The sequence below is a fragment of the Ambystoma mexicanum genome, chromosome 8, assembly GCF_040938575.1.
Source record: "Ambystoma mexicanum isolate Mex_15411 chromosome 8, UKY_AmexF1_1, whole genome shotgun sequence".
In the NCBI taxonomy this organism is placed as follows: domain Eukaryota; kingdom Metazoa; phylum Chordata; class Amphibia; order Caudata; family Ambystomatidae; genus Ambystoma; species Ambystoma mexicanum.
Window position 1 is genome coordinate 1,254,705,857 of NC_090929.1, and position 25,059 is coordinate 1,254,730,915.

Sequence of the window (25,059 nt, forward strand, 5' to 3'; positions counted from 1 at the left end):
GTAACTGCTTTTTCGTTGCCTGCAGCCAAGGCATGGAATGCCCTTCCTCCTGTTCTTCGTGCTACTGCAGACCATCTAATTTTTTTGCCCCTCTCTGAAAACTCTTTGGTTTTAAACCTTCCTTAAACTGTTAACTACTTGCTGCCAGCTCCTGATGCCTTTGGGCGAATGCGCGCTTAACAAATGCCGTTAACATAACAATTACTGTTTGTGAATCAATGTTTGGGCAGGGGAATATACCCAAATGGCAAACCTTTTTAAGTACTAGGCCTGGTATGGGAGTAAACCAGGAAGGAGTTGAAGTCCTATAAAGTGGTGCACACATATACAATTTCTATTGCTTCTAGTGCTGAAGAAAGAACAGTATAAAACTGCTGTAGAAGAGTTAAATTTCTCCAGAAAGGATCAGTTGTGGCAAAACTCTTGACAAGGACAATTATTGTTGCTATTGAAGAACTAAGAAAAATATTCTTTGTGACGTTGTATAACTCTGAATCTTACTCTTGCTCAAGGAAGAGAAAGAACCTACTATTTTCTTTGTTGAATCACTGGAGTATTGGAACTTTCTGTTAAGTTGGAGTCACAGTTACAAACCAGGATTTCCTTGTTTATTTTGAGACTCCGGAGCAGTATCCTACTTGAATCTGGGGGAAGGGGAATTAGCAGAGACTGTTGTCATATTACGAATTAAATTGTTGTATTTTTGTTGCCTTTCAACTGCCATGTATTACTTCATTGAGTTGTTGTATGTATAAGTGTGAGGGACAGACGTCCTTTGTTAGCGTTTCCTTTAGTTTATTTTAGGCAGGGAAATCCTTGTCGGGGTAGAGGCCTTAATCCAACCTTTTAATTTAATAAAATGGCATTTTTTGAAAAATCATCACAAAGTTGTCTGCCTCGCATTTCTGACCCCTCACAACTCCATATTCTGTTGTGAGCCTGTCTAGCCCCCGGGGCTTTGTTCCTCAAGAGTATTTTAATAATATGCATGATTTCATCACTCATGAGGGAGTGGGGTGGTAGTTTGTGCTCAGATGTTCTTGGATAGTCTAGACGGGGGACCCCCCCGCACCCTCTAGCAATGTATGAATATCTGGTACATCATGCACCGCCCACACTCCATATAGGGCGGAGTAAAATCTCGGAACACCTGATTGCTATCTAGATCAGTATGCTGCACTGTCCCTTTGGGCAACTACTATGGAGGTAACCTGCATCTGGCCTTGCTCTGTCCTAATCGGCCTCACGATAGTCCTTCCTGGGTGCTCCCACTCCCCATACTTAGCCACCACTGGTTTAGCAAGATATCGCACCTCCCTCACAGCATGTTCCTTAAATGTATCCAGAGCAATCCCCATATACGCTGGGGAGGCTCTACATTGGTCTTCTGCATATTTACTCTCAAGGTCCTGTAACATACTTTCACTCTGCCGCTGATCTTGCCTATTGACCTTAAGTTTGCCAAATTCCCAGGACATTGGCACCCCTGTGAAATACACCTTAAGTTTGCCATATACACTGGAAGACCATACTGTTGTCATTATTGGTGAAACATGTGCAAATATCCTCTGTTGTGAATACCAGATCATGCAGGGCCTCTGATTTAAGGCTGTGTGTAGCTCGTTTCTGCCCACCTCCCCCTCAGTCACTTGCAGTACTATGGGCGAGTTGAAGGGCAAGAGTAGCACTTACTCTCCCCATCAGGCATTGCAAAATCAAAAACAGATACATTCTAGTCAACATACTGTGCACTGTGGAGTAGTAGGTTTATGTTTTCGCCTGGGTGTGCAACAGTGTCCAAGCATCACACATGTCCAACATGACCATCTGACGTATAATTCTATGGGCTGACTTAGAAAATCGTCTGGGTGCTTCCCTGTTCTGTCAAGATGTTGGTACAGTATTGTATTCTTGTTGCACCCCACCCACATAACTGGGGTCTTTGGCCTCGTGGAACACGGGTTCATCCAAAATCAGGGCAGTATGTGTTTACAAGCAGCACTTGAACATTTGCTAAATAACAATCTATTACATATCACCCTTCTTGGTGTATATGGGAATGCAATAGTTGACATTTGATGGTTTTATGTATTATGGTGAGTAGCCCCGTGGCCTGCGTGGAATAGTTTGTGTAGAACCTGTTTGGGCCCCATACCTTCGCAAAACTAAGATTAACCCTGCCCACAGCATGGGTCTCCTGCAGAAAAGGACAGAGGGCGAGTGTCTGCTAATTGTAGGCCTCCACTTTCCTAGATTTAGAGTAATTGTCTAAGCCCCGTACATTCCATCTCAACATTCTAACCGTTGACACTTGCTTGGTTGCGGACATCATGGAGGTTCAAGGCAGCATTTATGAAAGTTGGGGGTCAGATAGGGAGCTCTTTGTGGATAATAGGAGTGCTGGTCCTGCTCCACAGGACTCTGTACTCTGGAGGTGGCTTGAGGTAGAGGGCCCCTGAAGAGTGGGGGTCCCTGGAGTCCTGCTGCATATAGGGACTCAGTGCAAGGCTGTTGCATGACATCAGGAGAGTGAACCCAGATGCGGAGGGGCCACCTTTGAGACCCTGGAGGAGTTGGGCACAGGAAGATCCATGTCTGCTCCCCAGCGTTGCTGATGGATTCTGGAGGCGCAGAGTGTCCATTTGCTGGATGAAGACATCAGTGTGGCAAACCACCTGGGAGGCCCAGTGCCGCATTGGTGAGACGGCCTAAGTGCCCAGATGGAGGTGGCTAGCCTTCGGAGTCAGTGGCAAGGATACTGATACAAATGGGAGCTGATGCGACAAGGGCCCTCCTGACTTGAGTAGACTAACCCTCTCTGGCGATAAGGAGTGGCACGGCAGGGAGGGGAGTGACCAATGGAAATAGGACTGGGAAGCACCACGAAAGTGGAGCAATGGCGGAGATAGCCCAGTTAGATTAGCTGGAAAGCCATGCTTTCACAGTTCCTATATCCTGGTGGAGGAGTGCTGTCGAAAGCAAAAGCGGTCTGGGGACCCCACCCCTGTACAGCATAGATTGGAAATCTGTAGAATCAGTTGAAATATGTAGCATGCGAACAGACCTAGGAGCGAAAAGAGGTGGACCTCTCAGCGAGAGTGGTCATCCTGGAAGACCGGATGGAAAGTCTGTAGGCAAATCGCACCTCATCTATGATCCTATAGTCACAGGTGGGGGTCCGTCTCAAAGAAGTTGCAAGGAGGGAGGAAGACCTATGCCTCAAAGTGGAGGACAATGAGCGCTGGGAGCGGCGTAATAAATGTCTGCTTTTTCGGCATGCAGGAGAAAGAGAGGAATCTCTGTCAGCTCTGGAATGAAAAATCCAGGAGATCGTGGGAATAGTCTAGGGCTCTGAGGGTGAACAGGTGGCCCTGGATAGAGTGCACCGGGCTGGTGGCGGAAGCAGAGGTTCCCGCTCAGTCCTGGCCAGGCTACACTACTACCACGACAAGGCAGACATTGGAGAAGGCTTGGTGCATGGGTGACATTGAATATGAAGATTCCAAAGTGGTTATATTTCAGGACCTTTCACCCTTCTGAGGCGCAAGAAGTGTGGTCCCCTCACCAGATGGTTCCAAGAGAAAGAGGTAATGTACAGGTGGGGAAACCCCATTGTGCTTTTTTTTTAATGGGAAGGAGAGAGGTGTCAGCTAGTGTCGGAGGTTGACATTAAACGGGCCATGGAGTTACTTATGGTGCTCGGGCAACATAACTGCAGGGGAGAAGACTGGGAAGGGCCTCATTCGACTCGAGTAGGTGGGTGCCTAAAGACTGATTTAGGAAGATGCAGAATTCAGGGGTTAGGACATTTCAGAAACTCAACAACCCCTTCCTTAGCAAGGAAGCTACTTGACGGGGACTCTGAGATGACTGCAGTTATTTGGGGGGGGGGGGTCCTGAAACTGTAAGCCGTAGACCTGCGGCCGACTTTGGGGTGAGATCGGAGGGATGTGAACTTCTTGGGGCGAGTTCAGAGACCTTTCTGTCTTTTATAATGTTTGTGTGCATTGGGGAGGGAGGCATGGCTGAGGGGTGGGGGGGAATCATGCAAGGGGTGTTCGTGCTAGGGGCAGCGTCCCTTGTGTAGTATTGTTGGGGAAGCTAGTGCAGCCAGGACAGGGGCCGCAACCCTGGTTGTTCAGCCGGTGGGACTGCAATTCCTGGAATGCGGGCTTGACGCCTCGAAGGGGGGAAAAGTGGAAGGGGGGTGTTGAGCAAGGAGGTGGGGACGAGGAGGGAAGGAGGAGAGGGGGAGAGTGGACCATGTGCAGTGGTTGTAACAGATGGGGAAGGTAGGCTACTTATTGTGAGATCGGGAGGACAAACGATGTAAGGTGAAAAAGGGCTATGGCTGAGTTGAGGATAGCTGCGTTAAATGAAAAGGGGCTCAACTCCCAAAACAAGAGATCACCACCCATCAATATTTTCCATAAGGAGCGTCTGGTGATCCTCTTTTTTCCGGAGATCCACTACAAACTGGAATAAAGGGTAAAGACATTGGTAAGACGTATTGGGCCACTAATAGGGACCGCAAGGAGGAGTGGGGTACGTATCTTGTTAGCGAAAACAATCCGGATGACGGAGCTCCAGATTAAGAGGAGGCTCGCAGGTTGGTTTCTGTGGAGAAAGGGTCCCTACGAGAGTGTACGGATCACACTGACCACGATATACACGCCCAATGCTGTGCATTTGAAATTCCTGCGTACTGCGTAGGATTTGTGATGCTGCTAGGATTGACTGAAGGGGCCATGTTCCTGGGGTGATTTCAATCTAGTGGCCGACCCAGCGTTGCATTGGCAGTCAGCGAAGGGGGGAGGGCCAAGGAAAATATTGACTTTCGGAACCTTCTGCAAGACTACTGCTGGGCGGAAGTCTGGTGGGGTCACTTTCCAGGTCCAGGGGGGTTACACATGCCTCCAGTCTTACACTAGGATAGACCTGCTACTGGTCCTGCAGGAGCAGGTGGGGAACATAGGGGGATCCAAAGTGTAGGCGCTAACTTGGTCGGACCATGAGCTGTTGGTGGCAGAGTGCAGGGTGATGAAACGCCCCGGTGGCAACTACCCTGGAGGTGCAACGACCAATGACAATGGGGAGGTTTGCATGGCTACGGTGTGGGAGACTGCCACAGCCACGTTCAGAGGACTGCTTATCGCAGAAAGGGCACGGAAAAAAAGGGAGAGGGGTTTGGTTGAAGCAAGGCTTCAGGAGTAACTGAAAGCGTTAGAGCCCAGCTAGTCCAGAGGGACTCTGATCGGGATAGTCTCCAGGGAGAGATGAGGGACAAGAGGTAGCAGCTCTACTCTGTGTCAATAGGCGACGTGGTCAAGACGGTGAGATTCACACAGCAAAAATACTATGAACAGGGGTTATGCACTTGGTGCGTTTCTAGCGAATAGGGTTTAATTGGAAGCAGGATGGAGAGAAGGATAGACAAGGTATGTGTTGCAGCCGGGGACATGGTGAATGGAGGAGAGGTCATCCCAGCCCAGTTTGCCATTTGCTACCGGGAGCTCTACACTAGACAGCTAGAGGTAATGGGAGAAGAGGTCCGTGGCTACCTTGACAGTGTGCAGCTCCCCAAACTCACAACAGCGCCGAGTGAAGCGCTCAAGGAGGAGGTAACTGGGGAAGAGGTGCTACGGGCGATCCAAAAGCTAAAGACGGGAAAAGCCCCTGTGGAAGATGGGTATACCATGTATTTCTACAAACAGTACCAGTCCCTGTATTTGGTACCCTTGGCCAATTTATTTAACTACAATGGGAGAGGGCACCATCCCGCCGACATTCTTTCTGCCTCTAATAATGGTAATCCCAAAGCCAGGGAAGGACCTAACCAACTGTGCCTCATACAGGCCCATCTCTTTACTAAAGGTAGACGCCAAGATCTTTGTCAGGGTGCTTGCGTCTCGTCTGGAGTCCTGTCTCCGCTGATTGATGCACGTAGAACAGATGGGCTTTATAATGCACAGGCAGGGTGCCAATAATTTGCGGGAGAATCTCCATGTTGTTAACACACCTGTGGTGGCGAGAGAGGGGGGGGCCCTATGGCTGGCCTTAGATGCTGAGAAGGCCTTCGATCGGGTGAGCTGGGCCTTCATGGGGGAGGACTTCTCGACCAAAGGGATGGGCTCGAGATGGAGTGGGTGGGTCACGGCTCAATACTCCAAACCATCTGCCAGGCTGGTGATGAATGGGAGCATGTTGCAGGCATTCCTGTTACAGCCAGGTACGAGGCAGGGTTGTCCTCTCTTCCTGTTGCTTTACACACTAGTTATGGGTCCATGTGCGTGAGGAAAGACTAGAGAATCGGGGAGGTCCTTACAGGGTGGGGTTAAATGTACAAAACAAGTCTCTTCGCAGATGACGCCCTGCTCTAAAAACTAGCCATGTGGGGGACTGTCACGTTTAAAGTCAATCTTGAGAAATCGGTGGCCTATATTGCCAGGGGATTGTTGGAGTTAGACAACAAGTTCATCAGGGTGGGTTGCCATTCTAGGTGAAAAAGGACTCCAGATATTTGGCCGTACAGGTGTTGTGCCACTTCGGAGATCTTTCCCAAGAACTACGTGCTGTTATGGTGTGCTCTGCAGAAGGATATGGACGAGAGGTTGGTGAGGTTGAGGCTATCATGGATGGTGTGGCCAAATTGTTTTAAAATGGTGGTGCTGCCCAAATTTCTGTTCTTATTCCAAATGCTCCTCCAAATGCTCCCGGCGGTAGTCCTGCTGTCCTCCTTTGACAAAATGAAAGTTACTTTGCTGAAATTCCTCTGGGCAGGAGCCAAGCATATAATCACCTATAGTACAATGATGCTACCGAAGGAGCAGGAGAGGGGGTGGGATTCCCGGACCTCCTAACCTACTATAGGACGTCCCAGCTTCGTGTCTTGGTGGACCATCTGGAGCCGCTCTCCGAGAAGCAGTGAGTGCCGCTGGACAATGCTATCCTGGACCCTGTCTCGTTAGGGCAATGGTTGTGGATGTCCAGGTCCTGTATCCCGAGGAGGGTGTTGTACCACCTGATTCTAGAGGTACTGTGGTTCCTCTGGAAGGAGTATAGGTGGCTGTCCACATGACCATCACCCCAACGAGTTGTATTTGGGCCCTACCTTTGCAGGATGGGGTTGAGGAGCAGTGTGCATTTCAGCTGTGGTATGAGACCGGGCTGAGCAGGACCAGTCAAATGTGGGAAGGGGGCTAATTTCTATAGGTAGGTTGGAGGAATGTCTGGGCGTTTTTAAAAGCTTTCGGTATCCCTCTACCTGCAGCTGAAAGGAGTGCTGATGGATGGCCAGTGGGGCGAGAACTTGCAGAGGGGATTGACCGACCTTTGAGTCGTTCTTGCTCACGAAGACTGGCTTCGGGGGCCTTGTTGCCTGGCTGTATAGGATACTATTGGTGGGAACTAGGGATCCACTCTCAGGCAGAATCAGATAGGGAGAAGACTTGGGGAAAGACATTGAAAACGCCTTGTGGGTGCTGATGTGTAGGAGAGTCTGATCCTCAACGATTTCCCTGAAGTACAGACATCGGGGCCTGAAATTGTTACATAGGTGGCACTACCCACCAGCTGTGATAGCGAGCGTGTGTAAGGGATATGACCCACACTGCTAGAAGTGTAATTGGGTGAAGGGAGATTACAGCCATATGTGGATGCGGCTGCCTTAGAGTACAAGCCTACTGGAGGAATGTTCTATCGTGGATCAAGGGGGTTTATGGGATCCACTGGGAACTCACGCCATGGTTTCTCCTCTTTGGTGTGTGGTTAGAGGAGGAAGATGGGCATATGGTACGAGTTATGCTGGTGGCCGCTAGATGCTACCTAGCCCGGGTGTGGAATAGCCTGCACATGCCTGTGGAAAGGGAATGGGTGGCGGAGGTTCGAGCCATATATGATATGGAGTTCTCACATATTTTTAGGATCAGTCCTGCTACAATATTGAAGGCCTATGGCTGGCCTTTATTGAGAAGTATGGCCCGTGAGTGACACAGTGGGGGGGCGCGGGTGTAAGTCGCCGGTGGACTGTATGGTTGGATCATGAGGGAATCTCCATCTCCCAACCTAAAGCCTTGGACAACACTAGGGAAAAGTGACTCATTGTGAAACAGCCTCATAGCCCGCCGTAGGGCTTTGAAACTGTCCTGCCTGGAGTGGGTTAACACCCTGTTTTGCGTCTGTTTGGCCATGTGGGGGAAGCACGAACTCTTGCGTCTCCCAGGCCGGTTTAGCAAAAGCGAGTTATTGGACTCGGACAAACACATCACACACGAACAATACAATATCATAAAACAAATGGCTCGTTATAGGCCCTTTATTCACTCAATATATACATACATACAAATAAATATACACTTAGGTATATAAAAATATGGAGAAGAAAACTTCATCTTGGTCACCACAACACTGCTTAGTCCTTCATCAGGTAGGCAAAGAGATCACTGGGTCTAACGGGATCTGTAGCGGAGCATCCGCTCTTTCAGTGGGACTGCATCACCCGGTGGTCCAGATTCAAACTAACTTTTGTCGTGCAATGCTCCTTTGTGGGGGCATTTCCCCGCCCTTCTCTGTTGTGTTCTGCCCTCGGCCGAAGAGCAGATCACGTTGAAGGGAAAGTGGATGGAAAAATCCAGTTAGAAGTGGAAAAACCTCTTTCTCGTATTCATTCCCAGAACCTCTTATCATGCACCTGCAGTTTGCTCCTACACCCTTTCTGTATTCGTCCATTTTTTTAAAAAAAATATTTTTTATTAATTTATGCAAACCAACATCAATACAAACGAAACCAGCAGTGCATACATCAACAGTTCAATTGTTCATCATTTAATTCCGGTCACTGCCCCCCATATTCCCCCCCCCCCCCCCCCCCCCAATTACGAGCCTGTTTATTCCAGACACTCTGTGTCTGCCTCACGTGGCGAGGTCTCACTGTCTGTGGATTCCGACAGATCTTGTGTTCCAAACAATTCCGCTATTAATGATTTCCATGCCATCAGGGTTCCCGCCTCCTCCTCCACCCCCCACCCCCCACATTGCTCGCCTCTTGCCATACCGTAGTTTCTGCCTCCACCCATTTTTGCAACTCCTTCCACCACACCTCTGTGCCCTGTGACATGTCTTCCACTCCATGGCAATCCTTCTTTTTGCGAGCATGTATGCTAGGTCCTTCAGTTTACTGACATGTTTAATTTCTGTGCTCTGGGGAACCCCCCCCGGCAAGCATGCCCAGGCCGTGTCTATGACAATAGTGACCCCTTTTTCCCCCAGTCTCTGTGCTACTTCACTCCAGAAAAGCTTGATCACTGGGCATGACCAAAACATGTGTACCATGTCAGTATTTTCCTCATCACATTTGGGACATGCCTGTCGTCCGGTGTTTTCGAACCTAGATATTTTGAGGTGTCCTATATGCCCTATGCGTAATGTACAGTTGTATCTGTTTCAGTCTGGCGTTCCTTGAAACCTTCTTATGGTATCCCAGGGCCCGCTCCCACATCCCATCCTCTATTGAGGCCCCCACTTCCGCCTTCCAGTCTAGCCTCAATAGCGTTAATTCTTCCCCGACCGTAGACTTCTATATTCGTCCTTCAATGGACAATACAATAACTATTTTCCACAGTAAGTCCTCTTGGATAATATTTATGACTTTGCTCTGTTTTCGCTGCTGCTCGTTTATTCTGTGAGGCGCGCAGAAATGCAGGTTTTATTACTGTGATGGGAGACGAATGTCCAAAATGTCTGCGCATCAACGCCATGTTATTCTGGCTCTCATTTTCGCACAAGCATTTCACACCCTCAGTATGAACCTACCGGAGATCCTCAGACTGCTGCACAGGGTGGGAGGGGGTAGATGGTGGGGAGGAGGGGTTGAGGGGATATTTAAGGGTTTGTAATGCACAATTTGAAATGCCAATAAAGTCAAATTTTGAAGAAAAAAATGTACTGTTGTGCCGTTACCAAGATATTTTCCCTTTTTCATAAAGCAACAATCCCAAGTATTCCCTTCCTCTTCCCTCTCTCATATTCCCCTTCCAATCAGAGGGGTGTGACCTCCCCTGCCCCCGAACTCCCATGTCCCAAACCATACATGCAAACCAACCTTGAACAGGCAGCCTTGCATAGGGTTCAGCTGCCTTACAGCTTGCTTGTCTGTTACCAGCTCATCCACCTCAATGCAGGATCAATGAGGACCAGCATCTGTGTCTCTGGGATGCTAAATGTGTGCCTCAATGAATGCCGTTGCCGCCTCTGGAATCGGGAAGAAAAAAGGTCTTGCTGTTGTGTTGTTTTCTTAGTCATGCAGGGAATAGCATTGCATACTCCCTCAACAGTTTAACTCCCATATAGGATTTTCTTTCCATTTGTACTGCCGTAGCAAAATTGGGAAAGATATGTATTGTGGTAGAGTTGAAGTGTAGGGGCCCCTTCGAGGGGATTGGGTCCTCCGACGTATTCCATATCTATGACAGTAATCACCACAGCTGTGCTGCTTCGGAAAATCTTTCTGCGTCCTGCGTCGATGACGGCCATACGCCGCCCTCGAGGACCTCCTCCAACGGCCGACGTCACTGGATGTTATAAGTAGGACGCACGACGCCCGTAGCCTCAGTTCCGTATTTTCAGCGAATGAGTTCGCTTCGGGAATCTCGGCGCGCCTTGACTCTTTGGAGTTTCTGTTGCTTTCTCGGTTCTTCGAACCTGTTTGTGAAATATTTCTTTGTGAAGATGTCTACCTCGTCCGGGCTTTAAGAAGTGTGGGGACTGTGGGTCCAAGATGTTGGTCACAGACTCGCACGACGCCTGCCTCTGGTGCCTCGGGGAGGCTCATGACACGGATGACTGTGTCGACTGCCAGTCGCTCACGTCGAAGCCTTGCGGGAGCGCAAGAAGTTGTTATCGGTAGGTAAGGTGTCCAAGCCCCGGAAGTCCAGGTCTGCGGGGCTTTCGATGGACGACTCGAGGGGCGACTCTCCGCGTCGTCGGAAGTCCAGTGGGTCTCGGTCCTGGAGTCGGTCTCGCCACTCCTCTACCTCTTCGAGGCACTCCCGGAAGCGCCGTCATCGGCGCCTTCCCCGTCCTCAACCGAGGACTCCGCCCGTCGGCGGTTCGCTTACCCCACCAAACATGCGACACCGGAGGAATGGGCTTCCTTCGGGAAGAAAATGTTGGCGATTCTCGAATCCCAGGGCACTGGTCCGTCTGCGCCTCTGACTGGGGTCGGTCGAGATCAGCCGAGAGATGCCGCTCGCACGCCTTCGGGCTAGAGTGGTCGTCCCGATTCGCGGGAAAGGTCCCCCTCGGACAAGGGGAATCGTTCTCGGCATGCCCGGTCCAGGTCCAGGTCCCGGTCCTCGACGTTCTCAAGACCGCGTGAACCTGTGAAGTCTTCGAGGAAGACATTGACGCCTGTGGCGCCGAGGTCGTCGACGGACTCTCTCGAGGCTCTGCCTCCGAGGAAGTCGTTGACGCCTTCGGCTCCCAGGATGTCGAGGGACACACTCGGGGCTCCGCCTTCGAGGTCTGTGTCGACGCCGGCACTGATTCACTCAACGCCTTTCGGGGCTGTGTCGACGGGGGTACCCCACCTTTCTACCATGAACCTTTCCCTTCCTCTCCAAGTTCAAGATGGCTACCCCAGCGCTCATAGCGAAGACTATGTGTGTGGGAGACTATGTGCTCGCTGGATCTGAAGGATGCCCACCCACACGTTCCGATTTGGCAACCCCACCGGTCTTTTCTGAGGTTCAGGATCATGGGTTTTCCTTTTCAATAAGAGTTTCTACCCTATGGCTTCAATTCGGCCCCCAGGGTCTTTACAAGACTTATGAATGCAGTGGCTGCCCTGCTCAGGGTCACCACATCTACCCATACCTAGACGACTGGATAGTCAGGGCAAGGTCTCCGGAGGCAGTCCACCACACCGCCTCCGCCCTCATGAACACACTATGAGTTGGGATTTTCCATCAATCTCAAGAAATCACAGTTGGAGCCCACGCAGAATCTAACCTTCCTTGGCCTCATCTGGAATAGAAGCTCTGAGAGGATTTTCCCCAAGATCACAGCCATCAAGAAGGCCACAGTCCATTTTCTCAGCAGTGCAGCGGCCACGGTCTGGTGGTACCAACACATTCTAGGCATCATGGCGGCATGTCTCGTCGCAGTGCCGCATACGAGGCTCAGAACGAGGCACTTGCAGTTTCACTTTGCAGCCTCCTGGAGCCTGGAGAAGGGTTCCCCGACGGCGATGGTCGGAATCCCACCTCATCTCCACCAGGACCTAGTCTGGTTGAGCAGGTGCAGCAACCTGCGGATAGACAGGCCCTTCATTCAACCAGCGCACCAAGTCACCATCACCACGGATTCTTCCCTATTTATTACATTAACATGCAGGGTGGCACCAGGTCTCTGCTTTGCTCTCTAGCAGTCGACATTTGGGAGCGGGCTCTGATGAACGACATGCATCTGGCAGCAATACATCACCCAAGGGAATCCAACCTGGAGGCAAGCAGACTCAGCAGGCTGGGTGCAGACAACTATGAATGGTAGTTGAAAGAACAGGTCCTCCAGGGGATCTTCCACAAGTGGGGTCACCATCATGTGGACCTCTTTGCCACCTGGTACTACAGGAGGTACCCCAGTTTGCGTTCTGGCAGGGACTGGGCCGGGGCTCTCTGGGCGACGCCTTGCGGATCCAGTGTAACAACATGAACGCGTATGCCTTCCCTCCGGCCCTCCCCCCCGGTCCACAGGGTAATGTAAGATCCGGGAGGCCCAGCACTTCTGTATCATCCCGATGGCTCTGTGTTGGCCAGCAAGACCATGGTTCTCGGAACTCCTCAGCCTGTCGGATCATTCCCCGGTGCACCTTCTCTCACAGCAGGGAGGGACGGTCATCCACCCTGCTCCCCAGAAATTAGCCCTTGCAGCGTGGTTCCTGAACAAGTTACACTGAGGCATCTGCAGCTGTCGCAAGCTAACCTGGACAACATACAGGGGGCTAGGAGCGATGCTCCCAGGAGCCAGTACAAAAGCAAGTGGACTAGGTTTTGTCATTGGGCAGAATCAAAGGAGGTCGATCCGTTGGACGATGTGCTATCCTTCTCAGCACACCTCACACACTCTGGTGTGCAGGTGGACACATGCTGCACCTATCTGGGGGCTATTGGAGCCAACAGGAACTTTGAGGAAGAGGTATTTTCATCTTCCAATCCGGTGGTTAAAAGGCACTTGGTGGGCTTGAAAAGGCTTTATCCGCCCATCAAGAAACCACACCCCGTGTGGGACCTCAACGTGTTCCTGGGCACTCTGGCGCATAAACCATTTGACGTCCGGCCAGTCACCCTTAAAATGGACCTCCTGGTGGTGCTTACCTCGGCACGCCGGATCAGTGAGATCCAGGCGCTGGTGGCTTCAGAGCCTTAAACTACTTTTCATAAGGACAAACACATCCTGCATTTTTACTCAACATTGTCTCCTCGTTTCACTTGAATGAGGAGATAGTGCTACCAATGTTCTTTGCTGACCCCAAGGATGATGCTTGGAGAGTTTTGCACTGTCTGGACGTTAGGCGTGTGCTGAAATACTACCTGGACAGGAACTAGAGCTTCCGCAAGTCAGATGCTTTTTGTAACCTTCGGTGGGTCGAAGCCGGGCTTTCAGACCTCGAAGGAGGTGTACAAAGGGCAGCACAAAACTCTTTCATCCAATATGCATGCCCATGCAATTGGAGCTAAAGCCACAGCAGTTGCGTTCCAGAGGCGCGTGCAGTGCCTGGTTATCAACAAGGCGGCTACATGTGCTATGCCCTCGGCCTTCTGCAAGCACTACTGCTTGGATGCCGGCTACAGGTCGGACGTGGCATTTGGTCAGCAGTGTTAAGGAACTTGTTTACTTAAGAGAGCACCTCTCCAGCCTGGGGCTACATTCAGTTGTACTCGCCCATAGAGTATGGAGGAATGGGGACGGGACGTAGGAGGAATTATAAGTTACTCACCGTAATGACTAACGTACTCCTAGTCCATAGTCTCCTTTCCTCCATACGTCCCGCCACCCCCCCCTAATAAAACTGGTATCATTAGGATTAGGCAAAGTTAATTTTCTCGACGCTTGAAAGGGGACTGAGAAGTGGCACCGGTGGGCAGAGTCAGGTGAGCGCATGCTCCCAGCTCCACAAGCATCTAAATTTAAAGGGGAAGATGATTTCTCTGGGGAAAAAGGTTTGTCTCCCGTTCCTAACAAGGGACGCCCACACAGTATGAAGGAAAGGGGACTATGGGACTAGTACGTTAGTTCCTATGGTAAGCAACTTATGTTTTGCTGTTCCACCACCTTTAGCCATGTTAGTGTAATATGACTGCAGTAGAGCCTACCCAGGATTATTACACTCTTCCCTTGTCTCTGCCAAATAGTAGCAGCACTGGCAAAAGTGCACACAGCGTGTATCGTGTATAGATGGGTAATGTTTATGTTGCTACTTGGGCCCAGGGGTGCCAAGCATGTGGGTGATCCGGACCCCCGGCAACTGCCAGCTGAATGAAGTCTGGGCTGAGCCTCCCCCGAGCTGGAGAGAAGAGACTTAGTATGGATGGCCCTTTGTTTTGGGCTCCATACTATGTCTCTAACTGGCCCAGGAAAAAAAAGCTGTGGGGATGGGGTGGAACTGAGCGTCAACAAATTTCCCTGACCATGTTATTCAGAAACCGTTCCCCTTGGAGCGATTCCCTGGGTACCTGGAGGCGTAATCTGGGCATTGTGTGTTCTCCAGAGTTGCGAACAACACTGTGTGCTGGCAGAAAGAAGCCTCCACACACTGGATGTGAGGCGATCAGTCCTATATTATCTGGAAAAAACTAAACCACTAAGAAAAACAAACCAGTTTTTTGTTTCAGTGGCAGCTGGTAGAGAAGGGGACCTCGTCTCTAAATCGGCCATCTCAAAGCGAATTGTAAACTGCATCACACTGCTTCACTCTTGCCAAGAGGGGTCTGCCCTTCAAGCCTAGTGCACTCTACTCGGGGCAATGGGGCTTCCATTGCATTCATTGCAAATGTTACTCTAGAGTCCATTTTCAAAGCAGCAACCTGGAGTTCTGTACACACCTTTACACAACACTACTGCCTAGATGCACACTCTAGGTCTGATTCTCAGGTGGGACGAGCGGTGCTAAGACATCTTTGCTACTGTTCCTTCACACATTCCACCACCATCTCTGGGTACTGCTCGCTAGTCTGTGCACAGCATGTGATTCTTAGCAGATTCACAAGCATCAGAAGACTTGCATTACTTACCGTAATAGCATTTCTGATGATTGTATCTGCTTAGATTCACATGCGCCCACCCTTCCTCCCCTCTTGGCGTAGAAGGAACATGGACATCTTCCTCCTTTCTCTCTCTGTACTCATTCACGATAGTCTTAGGCTCCCTCATGGCAGAAAAAACACAACCAGAGGGACCTCCACGCGTGAAGGATCTTGGGTACACTACACTATATGTCATGGATAGTGTTAGAAGCCCATGTCGTCACCTCACTTTCGATCCTCGAAAGACGAGATGCAATACTCTGCGATTACCACTAGATGTTGGACTATATGCACAGCATGTGAATCTAAGCAGATACAATCATCAGGCATGCTATTACAGTAAGTAATGCATGTCATCCACACAGGAGGAGTACCCAAAACAATATTGCTGTCTATAATAGTAAGTCTTCCCGGTTCTCAGGGGTAGTAGTGTCTCTTAGTTTAGTTTATTATTTATAATGCGCACCAGAACCAGGAGCATCAGGGCGCAGCAGAAAGGATATGTTCAGCTTAGTTACATGGCCAAGCAGGCCGACATATATAATAACACGTCAGTATATACAGAGTAAATTACAGGAGAATGCACTGAAATTACATAGGTCCATGAGGTACAAGACAAAGCAGGCATTGGCATGTCAATATATACAAAATAGGTTCCATGGTTTAGGTGGCATGCAGTGAGGTGAGTCTTGCACTAGAGTGCAGTGACCAACTTCCAGAGGATCCTTCTGGTACAGCAATACAGTCCAAAAAGCTTTGGGTGTGCATTTAGACCACCTTTGGGGTGATGGTCATGCTGCGGTTTGAAGGGTATGATGTAGATCATGACAAAGCACAGTTCTCTCTAATCAGGAAACTTCTTTACTTCTGGTTTTCCCTTGAATTGGCAACTTTTTTGGTGTTGGTGTTGGTACTCCACATTGCAGCTGTAGCTTCCGTTTAGCAAGCATTTTGTTCTCCCATCCTAGTTGTGTTGGCCTGCCTTTTGAGGGCGACTACAACCTGGATGATTTTAGAGGGGTGTAGTAGGGGCAGTGATGGCTTACTGGAATGCAACTGGAAGGCTTAAATCTCCTTACTTGTCTTTAGTATATGCAGTACATGCTAGCCAATGCTTCCACAGTTCTGCGCCCTGCCACCCCTCTTTGCACCAATTTGGTGACTACGTGCAAATGCGGTCATATAACTGACGGTGATGTCACTTCCTATATTTGGGCACCCCCTGGGAAGTTCATAAGTCTGCTCCCCAGCTCAGGCCCACTCCCCAGTATTCAACAGGTCATTCCACTACTGATACTGCAGTCAGGTAGCGGTCTCCTCCCTCAGCTTCATGCACGGCCCTCTCGCTTAGTGTGCCGAGTGGCGATGGTCCTAGTACAGCAACTCTGTGCAGACTAGCCCACAGGGCCCCCAGGGCGATAATCTAGGCTGCCTCAGCAGAGCTAGGCCCCCAACTGCAGCATGGCAGGGGATCCAGCACGTGGGCCGGAGGTTTGGGGGGTATACAGGTCAGCGTGCTGCAGCAAGGGTCAGGCGTAAGTCGCAGAAGCCCAGCCTCCTTTACCCAGCCCCCTATTTCGCACAGTGCAGATGTGCCACTGGGGCTATAATGCTCAAAAGAGCGTATCCTATGGTCAAAGGCCGCCCGCAATCCTAAGACAAAATCTGACGTCACGTCTGTTACACTTAAAACGATCTGGCGGTGGCACAGGCCTCAGACTGTTCCAGGCACCAACAGTGTCCTCCCACTGCAGTGAACCCTCAATCTCCTTCTCCTCCTCCTGCATTACATCACCTTCAGGATACAAAGCCTGCAGTCTGTTACCGATGAAATGCCATACAGACAGGGCAAGAACTGGTGGCTTCACATGGAGACCTAGCATGCAGCAGCCATTTTCCAGGCTGCTCTGCAGCGCCGCCCCTGGCATTCTTTCTTTATATGCTTTTGTGAATTTTATTTTAGACAGGCTGACTCCTAAGTAGGAAAAGTCTTCAATAGTATGGAAGTGTTTTAAGTGGACATAGACCAAATGTAAATTGCTATTACCAGACGTTTGGGCTGTTATCAATGCTCATTCTGTATTTAAGACTACCGCAATCAGTGTTTAATGACATATGAGACTGAAAAGACCAGAGTCTTTCTGTGTTGTTCACACTGATTCTATGCCCACTGCCGTGGTTGATCATGTATTGTACTCATGCTGCATCTATTTGTCTGAATTACAGTTTACTACAAACATGAGCTTTTAAAGTGTGATTATTTGTCCTTTTTGTATTTATATTGAACAGTTATGTCTAGTTATTGTTAATCTGTGCTTAACCATACCTGGTGGTTTTTAAAAGGTCAGTGGAAAGGGGAGCATGCCGTATCGGCCACCCATTCTTATAATACCCTTCAATTAAGCTTTATTGACCTAGGCTGAGGGCCGTACCAGCAGTTCTGGTATGGCTCATGGTTGTGGTCTATAAAACTAGTCTGTCACTAACTGTTAAAAAAAAGATATCCACCTGGAATGGTTGACACGTGATGATGACACTTCACGTACTTGCACTAGGAGAAATGCCATAAGCCTAGCACACTAGTTAATTTTTTTAGATCATTCGGAAACTCGAAGGCCTAAGAATGATTTACTGTATTGCCTTGCTCCCTCTCCGCATTGAAGCACGTCACTTGTGTATAAGCGCTGTACAAATAATTACTATCTGCCACCCCCTGCTATGCCGCCAATGCCTCTACCACTACCTGCACCAGAGGCTCTGGTCCAACCAGTAGAGGTAACAGCACAAGATCTGGTATTGGACACCTCGCCGTGCATCCTGCACGCCATCCCAGTCAATCACTCCCAGCAGAAACCCATTGGACAAACCTTCAGGTACTTCAAGAACTTTCTGATGGAAACCCTTATGGAAGACCTTGCTAACCTCCACCTTACATGGTCCTAACACCCCCAACCGAATTGACTCTTTACTGGAAGCACTCAACGCCACCGTTTCAACCTCCATACACGCGCCTCTGAAACATTGCACCTGCAAACCGAAACAGTCAGCACCCTGGAACATGCAAGAACTCTACCTCTGCAAAATAATAGTCAGTAAATCAGACCTGGCGCTTCACAGGTAACTCTGAGCAACCTGCTGACAATTAATCAACACAGCCAACGCCTCCTATCCAAACACCATAACAGAAGCCGACAACAGCAGAGCCCTCTTCAAAGTGGTCAAGCACTGCATCAACCTGCTACTGCCATACCACACTCCATTGAAAAATCCACTGCTATCAACACTTTCATAGACAAAATCAGCAAGATTTGCCAGCACAGGCACCAGCTCTGCATCCACAGACCCACCTTGCGTCCCTCCTCCGGAAATCTCCACACCCTGGACAAAATTCAAGACACTCTCTACAGAGGACCTGGTAGAAACCCTGGCCGTCCCTTGAAGCCACGTCATATGCAGACTACATCCTCCCAGCATCCATCCTCAAGACCCTCCTCAGGAAGCTCTCCTTCCCTGTGTGGAGATCACCAGCTCCTCAACTCAAGGCACCTTCCCATCGACCCAAAATACAGGCCAAATTCTCCCTCTACTAAAGAAATGCACTCTGCGTCCTGGTTCTATTCGACCTCTTGGCCTCTTTCGACACAAACCGTCACAGTTGCGGACACCCTACATCGGCACATGATGGCTCACCGACCTTGTCCTACGCTGGTTCAAGTTCTACCTCAGCAACCACCAGCAGTTTGTTCAGATGGATTCTGTTAGATGGCCAATGCTACCCATCACCTGTGGAGTCCTGCATGGTTCCATCCTCTCCCCTGTGATCTTCAGTCTATACATGGAGCCACTGGGAGCCCTCCTAGCCACACACAACATCCACATCCACCAATAAGCTGACGACACACAGCTATACCTCCAGATCAATGCCATCAAGAATATCCACAGGCTCAAAACCTGCCTCTCGCTTATCCAGTCTTGGATGTTTAGTGCGTACTTTAAGCCCAACCCCTCCAAGACCGAATTCCTACTCCTCGCCAACACCACCGAAACTTACAGACCTGGCGATCAACCATGAACCCAGAGGGCTTCATACCTGAGCTCACCTCCAGCGCCAAGTCCCTCAGGTTCCACATCAACAAACACCTCGCCTTTAAGGTACACATAGCTAAGAAAACCCACTGGTATCAGCTCCCCGTCCTTCGGTAGGTCGTGCCTTTCCTGCCTCTGGACATCTTGAGATCCACTGTTCAAGCACTGGTCCTAGCCCTCTTAAATTGGGGCAATGCCCTCCCCGAAGACCTCCCGTCGTCCTTCTTTGTGCCCCTGAGTAGTGTCCTGCATGCGGCTGCATGCCTAATCAAGGGTTTAGGCAGATATAACCACATCACCCCGGCCCTCATCGACCTTCACTGGCTCCCACTGCACTCACGAATTACCTTAGTCTTGCTGCATCATCTGTAAGGCAGTCACCCAGCTATCTTGTGGAGGAACTCGCCATCTCTGGTGGACAGCACACCACCAGAAGCCAGGACAATGGCAGACTTCAAATCCGCTGCTGCAAAAAGGAAAGGACCAGAAAACACGCCAATCGGCGTCAGACTCACCCCCACGCTCCTACAATTCCGAAAAGATTTCAAGACCCACCTCTTCAATGAGACTCTCCGCCTCAACAGCTAGGCCATCACGTCACCTCTTGACTCGCTAGACTCTGTCTGCCACCCTGTACAGCTGTATCCTACCCCCACTATATATTTATTCTGTAACCTCTGAAAAGTGCTCCATTATGCATCTGTACTCTTGCATTACATGTCTTTTTCGCACATGTTACGCATTTGGGAGTGCAGGTTGGCACGTGCTGCACTTCCTGTTAGGGAGAATTCTCTGTAAAGGCTAATTTCCCAAATCTACTGAGGCCCCCAGCAGCTTTGCTGGATTTTTGGGGTTTATTTTTTTCTCCTGCTAAGAGTGAGACTCTTTTGCTCCCACTCTTAGACATGATTTGAGGTGTTCCTTTGTCTTTCCATGTGTTTTATGGGCTATGGGGTCTTTTACTCCATAGGGTCTCATGTGTTTTTGATGTGGGTTACACAGCACCCTCAGTGCCGTAACCTAGGGGTGTCGTAGCAACCCCCAAACAGACTCCATACCCTGGGACTGACTACTGTCTCCCAGGGCATGTAAAGTCACCATTGGCTTTACTAGTCCCAAATTATGAACAGAAACCAGTACAAACCATCATATTGTGGATGTACTGGTCGGGGCAATTCGATTGCCCTGGGGTCTGTTAGTCGAGGGGGCACGTCTCCGTCCCCCCTGATCGAGTTTTGGCTGGTGGCAGTGTAAACTACTCTTTATATTCGACCGCAAATATTTTCCTATGGGATTTTCCCATTGTTCGAGGCTACCATCTTTAATTATTTAATTCCCATAGCCTCGAACATACCGCCGGTTTATTTATTTAATATTAATTCGCCTGTTGGTATTTTTTGCCAGGACTCTATTCTAAAATGGCGTTTGTGTTCTCTTCTGTGACTCCAACCCAAGTCGAGCCCTTTGTTCCACTTTTTGGCGGGCTTCTCCACAGAAGCCTCCAAAAGTGGTGCCACTCTGTCTGGGTACCACAGGGGGTGTGGGAGGGGGTTTAGGCACCCTGGACTGAGTTACCTTGGTAACTCAAGTCGCACTCTTGTGTGATTGGCCCAAGTGGTGAGCCAGCCGGCTCACCACTTAGCATGTTTGATTGACAGCTAGGCTGAGTGAATGGGGGTATGCTGCATAAAAGCAGGGCTTTGGGGACTGGAACTTCAGAAGTCGCCACAGGACAAAATAATCCGAGGAGGGAGAAGCTGAGCCGACCTGTAACGACGACACCACCGGTGGAGCCCTGGTGAACCGTCTCACCACTTTTCCCGACGACCGAGGAGATCTCCAGTCAGGAGTCTTCTTCCTTTGAATGGTGGGGATAACCAGTTTTGCCGCCTTTTCGCCTTCCTGGAGCATCTCGTGGCCGCCTTGCCCGTGCCAAGCACCCCGGCAACCGGAACACCACGGTTTACCACTACCGCGAAGAGAAGGGTAGTACCTTTTAACCAAAGAACTCCGTGGCTGGTTTCTTCCCTGGCAGTGCAACGACCTTCATCTTTCCTCCACGGCGGGACCTCCTCTTCCTCTGGACGAAACACCTACTTGCACCCGCTGCCAGGAACAACTGCCCCCGCTGGAGCTTCCTTCACACTTAAGGTACTGTGTCCCGTCTGGCTTCCCTTGCGACAGATCGTTCGGGGTGACAGTAAAGCCTCGACTTTCTAACCTGGGCTGGCCTGGGACAACCCAGCTAACTTTTCCTGACTTTAATTTCATCCTTTGTGTGCAAACTATCTACAAGACTCTTTGGGCATAACCCCACTGTGTGAACCTGGACCCCTTCAGCTTGCTCTCTCCAAGAGTGGGCCTTGCAATTGACTTCCTTGCTCTCAGTAGAACTCTGCCTATCCTGCCTTACTGTGGTTCTTTTAAAAGTATTGAAATGTGTGTGCTTCCATAACTCTGCCTTTTTCCCTCCCTTTTTTATAACTTATTAGAGTGCCATCTTATGTTAAGCGCTCACCTCTGTCTGAAAATAAGTGGTGTTTCTCACTAAGACTTGTCTAATAAGTATTAGGGTTGTGTATATATATATATATATATATATATATATATATATATATATATATATATATATATATATATATATATATATAATAATGACTGTGCTGAATTTACTTTTCTCTTTATGCTAGTGTAATTTACAAGTGTGTCAAATAATTATATACTTTTACACCAAAGCTCTGGTCCGTGTTTGCTTGTGCTACTGTATCTCTGTACCTATTGTGTATACTCTGTATACTGCCTAACTCTTCTTGAGGGAAGTCTGACTGCTCAGCCACAGCTACCAAGTGAATCTGTATGGTACAGACTGCTACCAAGTGGGTTTACTGCCAAACACCTGTAGTCCTAAATCTTTTGCAGTGGTCCCTGAGGGAACTGCACAGGTTTCTGCCTAACACTTCCCTTGCAGCAATTGGGCATGCAAGAATTCAGATGGTGCTTTGCTCACTGCGGCCAATCCGTAAGTCAACATGCAATCTTAAGGGCCTGTCTTGACTGTTCCCACCAGTCCAGAGGCCTCACACGATGTGGGATCTCAATGTGGTATTGTCTGCTTTAGCTCATAAACCCTTTGACCCCATTGCTTCAGTTGACACGCTCAAGACTGTCATGATAATGGCACTAACTGAGATACAATGGTTATCCTCAAACCTTCAGTTTTTCACAGAGACAAAGTGGTGCTGAGAATGCACCCTAAGTTCCTATCAAAGATAGTTTCTCCTTGCCACAGCAACCAGGAGATATGTTTACCAGTGTTTTTTTTTTTTCTTCAAACCCCCAGTCGGAAGCTGAGAAACCGGTACACTCGCTTAACCTATGCAGAGTTTGTAAATTTTCTCTCTCCTGTACAAGGTAAATCAGGTAAACAAAAGCTGTGTCTTTTTTGGGAGCTCCGCCCAGGGGGCACATGCATCTAAGGCCTTGTTAGCCAGATGGATGGTGTTGGCCATTGTTGAAATATACGAAGCCCAAAGAAAGAGGTCCTGAAGGGGATTCATGCACATGCCGTAACGGCCAAATCTACTGCTGTGGATTTTCCGAGGCACGCATCATGGGATGTTATCAGCAGGGCAATCACACGGCCACCCCATCAGCGTTTTTCAAGGACTACACGCTGGATACCAGTAAGAGAAAAAAATGGCAAGCGGTTTTAAGAAATCTTTTTGTAACTAATTAACACACTCGAATCCTCCTCCCAGGGCTTGGGGTTACGTTGGATTCGCCCATACAGGATGGGGGGAAGGGAATGGGACTGAAGGCAAGTCCCTGAACGCTCACACCAGAGAGAATACAACCTGCTAGGGAAGAACGGCCCAATTCGATCTCGCAAGGATAACCAGTTTTAATCTCACATGCAGATAAGAACAGCAGCAAAGAACTCTACTGCTAAGAAAGTTCTGCCGAAAAGTTGCACAAGCTAGATCTTATAAAGGAAAACATAGTCATAGATGATGCAAAACGAATAGTAAAATCCTGCATGGCTGCTTGGTGTTCGCCTATACTTAATCCGCCTGCCCCATAAGAGATGCCAGGTCATTGGTTCCAGCCCAGTCCATCCATCTTCCATTATGTGGGTGCTGCAGTGATCTTCTCACGTGGAGTGTCAAAGAACAAATTAACTACACTCCTAACCTAATGCTACTTTATCACTATACTGTGCACCTGGCAGGCGTTAAGACCGGCACAATGGAGGTTTTGGGGCACTCTAACCTTCACACACACATTCACTCGCCCCCGTCCCCGCCATCGGGCTCCAAGGTCTCAACCCTAGTTTTGAACAATAATTTATCCCTCCCAGCACCTCGCAATACAAGTCATAGGATTGTCGTTCAACGATGTGCCCTGTCCGTCCTCATTGAACATTTCAGGACTTGTTACTTTGGGGTTGGCGGTCAAAGGGCACCTGGTGCCGTGGAATTCAGGGATCTTAAGGTTTAGTCAATTATATGGGCTATAACTCATGGTCGCCTGGGGATGGGCCTCGTCATACTTTCGCCAATGTGAGATAACATTCACACCAGGCACTGGTCCTTGATCACAAGGGCACATTCCTCTTCATTAAAAACACATCTTTGCAACACTGTTGGAACAATGAATACACATTGTGGGAGTTGGAGGTGTAGGCTGTCCTCATGGGAGCTCGGGCATGGCTGCAGTTCTTCTCTTGTATGCCAATTTGGGCCTAGTGCATTCAATGCCGCATTTGGTGCGCAAGCCTTATCTTCTACCTATATTATTAATATCTACGCAAAATAGCAATCTAGCTTGCGCCCTGCTCTACACTATGTGGGTTAATTATATTTGATTATATTGAAGTGGGGTCCTTTATATTAGGAGGTGGTCCTTTCACCGTCCCCCCTCGCCCCTGGCCAATGGCAGTGCTTTGAATGCATCTCGCCTCACTCTAAAGTGCTTGTGGGGGTGTGACGGGGCAGCCCCCTTCCCAACAGGACGTAGGAGTAATAAAATGTTACTCACCGTAGTGACTAGAATACACCTAGTACATAGTCTCCTTTCTTCCATACCACCACCATCCATCCCCCCTTATAGTTAAATAAAATGCACGCAATGTCCAGGAACAGGTATGATAGTGTCCGGTGTGTAAAAGGGGACTGAGGTGAGTTGCTTGAAGGCCGGGCTAGGGGGCATGGACATGGCCGCACCTCCGAGCGCTATTGTTACTTTTAAAGGGGAAGCTCATATTTTCAACGCCAGAAGGTTTTGATCCCGTCTTCGTTGGGGACCTCCATACAGGATTGGAGGCAAGCATATGGACTATTAGTATTCTAGTTACTACGGTGAGTAACATTTTATTTTGTGCCATTTAACTTTGAAACTCCGGCTATTGATACCAATCTTGTTCAAGTATAATAATACAATTATTTTCCTTTTAGGATTTAAATGCTGTGGCTTTCAGATTCAAAGATAAAGAACGGCCCAGAGGCTATACCTCAAAGATAGCAGGATTGTTACATGTAAGTGCAGTACCTAACGAGATGCAGTGAAATAACCTATTCTGTTCTGGGGCAACCATAGGATTTATTTTATGAGTTGTATAATCCATGCTTGCATGCCTTCATGCTATTGAAAGGATAGTTTATTTTACCAATTTTTT

The 25,059-nt window shown here is 49.2% G+C and overlaps 1 protein-coding gene across 3 annotated transcripts in view; it reads left to right on the top strand.

Annotated features, from left to right (window-relative positions):
• Positions 1-25,059, top strand: part of IDE (insulin degrading enzyme) — a 2,084,778-nt gene that overhangs the window by 921,860 nt on the left and 1,137,859 nt on the right. For all 3 annotated transcript variants that reach the window (XM_069611370.1, XM_069611369.1, XM_069611371.1), the window contains one exon: positions 24,839-24,919. In XM_069611370.1, coding sequence (XP_069467471.1) covers positions 24,839-24,919 — 81 coding nt within the window. The remainder of the gene's footprint in view (positions 1-24,838; positions 24,920-25,059) is intronic.